At 46.8% G+C, this 6,000-nt stretch overlaps 1 protein-coding gene across 5 annotated transcripts in view; it reads left to right on the top strand.

Annotated features, from left to right (window-relative positions):
- The first annotated feature begins 2,711 nt into the window (after positions 1 to 2,711).
- The window catches only part of COL24A1 (collagen type XXIV alpha 1 chain), a 126,147-nt gene continuing 122,858 nt past the window's right edge, over positions 2,712 to 6,000 (top strand). For all 5 annotated transcript variants that reach the window (XR_010987677.1, XM_068141188.1, XM_068141190.1 and 2 more), the window contains exon 1: positions 2,712 to 2,873. Coding sequence is in view for 4 of the 5 variants with exons in the window: in XM_068141188.1 (XP_067997289.1) it covers positions 2,818 to 2,873 (56 nt within the window). In the remaining variant the exon portion in view is untranslated. The remainder of the gene's footprint in view (positions 2,874 to 6,000) is intronic.

Raw genomic sequence — 6,000 nt, 5'->3', positions numbered from 1 at the left:
ATGGGCAATAAGTTGGGGACTGCTCAATAATTTCCAAGAGTGCCACAAACTCAGTGTCTGATGTTTGGGATGTAATTTCATGTCCTTATGCTTTTTTCTTTGCTTTCTTCATCTGCCTTAGTGCTCATTTCTTTTGCTAGCGGCTTCAGCAGTGTTGAAGAGTGTTAATGTCAAAGAAAAGCAAATGTGCTGCACGGTAATATTAGTCACTCCTTGACACACAAAACAGACAAAAAACCCAAACAACCCAAACCCCCGAAACAAATAAACACACACACAAACAAGGGGGTGGGGTGGGGACAGCAAGACCTTCCAGGCAGAAATACACAGAAAAGGGAACAAGAAGCATCCCTTGCACATTTGCAAGCCATGTGTGGTCATGTGCTTCACAGACATGTGAGCTGTGTGAAGCCGGAAAATGTAAAGGCAGAGGTAATCCTTCCCCTGGTCCAGGACTCCCTGCAGCTTGACCAGTCCTTCTGGCTTCTCACGCAGGAACAGCTAAGGACCCTGCCCTAACAAAGACCTAAGGAGCAAAGCGCTACAGAGAAGTGTCCCTACGTTGTGAACTTAATTTTGTAGCTTTTGAATATTGAAACGTGAACTAACTTTAAAACTTCATAGTGTTTTAAGTCACTGCATAACCAGGGTCAGAAAAACTTTATTTACTGTCTGTGTGCACAGCTTACAAGAATCTCAAGTTGTTCCTTCTTCAGTACAAACCACGCTGGAAAGGGAGAGCTCAGCATATGATGTCTCCAGCCCAAGTCACCACAGACTGCAGGTTGGCTCCTGTACTTGTCAGTGTGTACTGAAATGAGGTCAGGACTTATCCGGGGTCACCCTCAGGGCAGGATTCTTTCCATAATAGCCCTAATACTGATACAAAAGGATTAAGAAATCAACTGTATGTCTACTACATAGAAGACATCTATGTAAGGGATTGATAGATTTCATGGAATGGCACCAAACCATTACAAGAGCAATCTGTAATGTACACATTTTAGTTAATCTTAATGCTAACAAATGAAAATTGAAAGAAATGTAAACATTGCAGTTGTGGGAAGCTATTCAAGTGTGGTGGCAAAGATTTTATTGCAGCCATCCCCAATATCTCCCTGGGTAGAAATCATGTTCTCTTCAGTGAACAAACACATTTTTATGCTTTGCTTTCACTTTGTTTAATGCAAGGTACACAGACAGGAAGGCAAAATGTCAGCTTTTACCTTCAGCTTTCAAAAAGCTAAGTTCACAGGAAATTCCATGGTAATTAATTAAGACTAGGTTCTGAATGATTGGAGGTATTGAAAACTGAGTGTGAAACTAAACATTAAAACACTCCGGTGTGTTGCCTAAGGTTTTCCCATGTCACTTTGGCTTCTGTTATTCCCGAGAAAATATACTGCTCTGTGTTTGCTTTTGGTTCCCTTGCAATTTCCCCTCTCGTTTTCCTGTCTATTCACAGCTACCTCCACCACTCAGAAAAGCCATTTTTGGATGAATGGAGCATCTTCCATTACAGCAATATAAAATCCTTGTCTTGTACAACCTTTATTTGAGCCTTACCAGTTCTCTTGTTTCCTACTGTTTGAGAATACATTTGATTGTATCTCATATCACCTTTCTTGATCCAGTTTACAACCTGAAGGTCTCTGCTGCAGGTCTGATGTGAAATCTTTGCTGTTGTACCACTCAGCAAAGGGCCCAATACCACAAAATGAACTCATCAAATTTCTGCTTAGGTCAATGGAAGTTTTGCCTTAGTAAGTCTGCAGGATTTGAGCATGGGCTTGCTGTACAGTGTGTATTGTAACGTCTGGTTTGGTTTAACTCTACCTTGTTTATTTTGAGAGACAGTTTGCATAAATGTGTCTTTAGGGTAAAGTCATAGATTTATAGATATATAGATTGCATTACTGGAACAAGGTAAGAAAACTGGAAATTAAAGCTGAAAAGACGCTTGTTTCTTTAGGAAGAAGGCAATGAAGGATATCATATTTCTTTTGGTATTATAATGCTACCAAATTGCATCTGCACTTCAGACATTTTCCATCGAGGATTGCTGGACTCCAATTATACTCGAGATACAAAACTTGCAGTACACTTAGCTTTTCCTTTTTATACTATTTCATCTTCTCCCTTCCCCTCCCCCTCCCTGTCTTCGTCCCTACATTTTAATTTAACTTGCGTCTTCCTGCCTAGCCTTCCCAACTGAAGCACAGAGGGAACCGAAGGCGCTCCTCATCCCTCGGATGCACTGAACAGCATCACCTGCTTGCGCCGTTCCTACCCCACCGCTGCCAACGGCGCTGCCCACCGCACCTGGGGCGACCGCACCGTTTTCCCTACCCGGCTCCGCCGCACCTGGAGCAGACAGTGCCGGGCTTGCCGGTGGGTCCGGTGGCCGCCTCGGGTCCGCGACCTGCGCGGGGATGCGCTCACCATGCCCGGCCGGGGTCCGGCCCACCCCGGGGGCCGCGTTTGCTGATGTAATCGCCAGGCAGCCAGCGCTGAAATTTAACACCGCGGCAGGCGGGGAGGATCGCCGGTGCCGGGGCAGGCGGCTGCAAGCCGCTCCGCTGCCGGACTCCGCGGGCAGCCGCGGGGCTCCCTCGCCACCCAGCCCCTGGCGCACCCCCAGCCGGCCCACCCCCCGCCCACCCCCGCGGGCCGTATGCGGGCCGCCTTCGGGCTTGCGCGCAGCTCGGCTGAGACCAGGGCCGGCGGGGTTTCATGGACAGGACCTGACCCTGCGGCGGCGCGGCGCTCGACTCCGGCTTTCCCTCGGATCTCCACTGCCCGGGCAAATGCATACAAATGCATTTGGGAGTCGAGAGGACAAGGCGAGGACGCATCTCTCCTGCAGCACAAACGTAAGCGGGAGCCGGGGTGGCGTGACGGCGGGCCCCGCACACCCGGCCGGCGGCGACGGGGCGCAACCCACCGCCACTTCTGCCGCGGGGCTCGCCTGCGGGACTGGGCAGGAGGCGGGGGGTTGTGGCTCAGCTCCCTTCCCGGGGGCAGAGGACGGCGACCCCGGTCGGCTGTCCTTCTACCCCGACCCTCCGAGCTCCATCCTTGACCCCGCGTCTCGGGTGCCCTCGGAGGAGCGGCGAGGACTGCGGGGGCTCTTCCCGGACAGAGCCCTCGGGTGCCAATGGCTGTACCTCTGCCCACGGCGCGCTCTCTCTTGTCTTTCCCTCATGCTTTCCTTGATGTTCCCTGCCCTGTCCAGCATAGTGGTGTCATTCTTTCCGCATCCAAGCCCACGTCTGGCAGGCAGCCTGACATTGGGGAGCTCGCCCGAGAAGGGTTTCAGTGGCCGCGTGGACCCCCGGGGAGCTGGGCAGCCGGACTGAGAGCCGGTGCACCCCTGCTCCCCGAGGCTGGAATAGGGATCCTGGATGAGAACGTGGCTCTGAACCCGCAAGTAACCTGGCTGCTCGTTCTCCTTTTTGGCCCACAGCAAACAAGCAAAACCTGTCGAATTTGCCTTTAAGAGCTGAGGTTACTCCCTTAATGCCTGAGATGACCAGGTGAAGTGTCCGTATTTACGTGCTTCTGCAGCAGGCTCAGGCATTTCTAAAGCATCATCATTTGCAGTGCAGTGATAGAGCTCCACTTCCCTCTGTAATTTGCCTAAAACAATCTAAGCAAGATGGCAGTGAACTTTTGATAGTTGTGATGATATGCTTGTGACCTCTGTGTGTTTGCTTTTGTAAAGTGCTTGTTTTATTCTGGCTGTGGCTTAAGTTTACTGAGATGGGACAGGGAAAATTTGTCATGTGTTGTAGTGAGGATTACACTGCTGAAGTGTGCCTGGTGTGTAATCTGGGTGCGTTCATGAGCAGTTACGTGGCTGCCTGAAGGTGGCCTTCACAGGAGATCTATGTGTTTAATGGCTGTGCCTGTGGGATTCAGGAATCGTCTGATTGCAATTTAAAACCAAGGGGTTTATCTAGTATCTGTTAAGGGATATTGCTGATAAAGAAATATAAACTGAATTACAGTGGAGTATCACAGTATCAGAGATGTGGTTTACTCGAGTTCAAAGACAGAGGTAGTTTCAGAATATCTCTGTACATTTCTGTCTTGTTTACTTAATTTACTCAACTGGAGAGAAAGCAACCTGGTTGCTTCCGTGTGTTAAACTAGAAATACTTTGCAGGAGAATCAGCATGTATTAAACCGGTCAATCCCTTTCAACATAGATAACTTTTTTGTGGAAATGCCATTAAGTCAGACCTGCTACCTGTGTAGGGGTGCAGGTTAAATAAATAAAATTCTTGTAGCTGCATGACTCCTAAATCTTTCACCATATTTGCTGATGGTTTAATTTTAAAGTCTGAACAGCCTTATGTTGCCTTTGTGTCTTGTGATCACTGTGTTGTAGAATGTTTGAAGAATGATCTACAAAATGTTCTGAAATAATTGCTTATTTCTCAGGAGTTGGAATTTGAGCTTTATACTTTTGCCTTAATACAGAGGAAAACATTGTAAGCTCTCTAGATGAGAGATCTCCTGTAAGAAATATGGGATGGACTTGTAAGATGGTTTTACAGTCACATATTTTTTCATTAAATTTTCTCCTTTCAGAAATGCTAGTGGAGTTGACTGTTCTTCTGGACATGGTAGTTTCTCATCTTGAGCCAAATACTGTCTAGAAAGTGTCTGAGCCACCAGACAGGGAGTTCCCTTTCTCTGTACTACAGTGCTGAAGCAGGACTCCTCTTAAACCACTATTCCTCAGAAGGAAAGAGCAATGCATTTTTTGATCCTCTACCTCTCACATTATCTTGAGTCTCTACCTTTTTCCCTTCTTTCAAATTATGAACTTGCAGCAAAAAAGCTTCCCCCTTACCACTTAGGTGCACAATGGCATCTGCATCCAAAAGGTATGCAACTGAAACTGGAGAGGCTTTGGAGGCAGTTACATCCTCTGAAGCCAAGATGATGGTAGGTCTCTTAAAATCTGGGAAGCAGCACTGGACCTGCTGGCTGGTCTCATTGTAGCAGCAAAGGAAGCTGTTTTATTTAGTTAGTTATTTAGTTATTCAGATCTTGAAAGACAAGGTTTTTAATAGCTTGAGGTCTTAGATGCCCAGGACATCTCTTTCCACAAGGTCCTATTGCCTTTTCTGAAGCCCTCCTCAGGTTTGGTGGACACAAACTGGACCATTCTCCTTAGCAGTCCTCAGAAGAGATTCAGGGAAGCAATGCATGTGGAGCAGGTGCTGGTATACAAGTCATCATCACTCATGAGTGCAGGGTTGAATATATGTGTGTCACTTACAACACAACAGGTTTTTTCCTGCCCTTTCTAGCAGCTAGTGATATTTTTTTTCCTTTAAATAGGAGGTTTAGGAAAATAGCCTGAAATGAAGAAGATACTGCTGTGCACTGACCAAAGCTAAGCTCTGTAGGCTGCGAAATAGTCTTCAGAGGGTGGAATTTTTTGTGGTTGCTTGCCACAACTTGCTTTGTAGCTTACCAGTTTCTCAGATCTCTCACCCTGAGTGGGAAACAACATAAACATGAATAGTCACTGTCCACTTGTAGGAAGAAGCAAAAAGCCACAAGATGCTGAAGATTATTAGAAAGATAAGCTCTATTTTATGTGTTAGAATAGTTCATCCACATTTGACAATGCCTTCCTCTAAATAGTTATGTACTTGTCCTCAGCATGTGTTTGCATGTAAAATAGGAGAGAGGGAGAAAAGGTTGGAGAAGGGCATGAAGCTCAAGAGATATTTAGACTCTAGGACAGGACATAGCCAAGGGATAACAGCCTCATGTGTAATGCTAAATATGGAAAAATAGCCAGCTGGATTATTTTCTGCCATGTGCTTTTGAGCTTTTCTACCATCATATCCCAACAGGGCAAGTTTACCCAAGAGCTATGGGCTCAACTAAGGCATCCTGTCTCGGGTTTTGCATGCTGTTTGCTATGTTCCTTGCAGTTATGACAGATAATGCATCAGGCTCCATGTGCATTATACA

This window comes from Melanerpes formicivorus, unplaced genomic scaffold (assembly GCF_026170545.1).
Source record: "Melanerpes formicivorus ecotype bairdi unplaced genomic scaffold, bMelFor1.0.p_v2 SCAF_7, whole genome shotgun sequence".
Taxonomy (NCBI): domain Eukaryota; kingdom Metazoa; phylum Chordata; class Aves; order Piciformes; family Picidae; genus Melanerpes; species Melanerpes formicivorus.
Note: the sequence above shows the minus strand (reverse complement) of the source record. Positions and strands in the feature narration are given on the sequence as shown.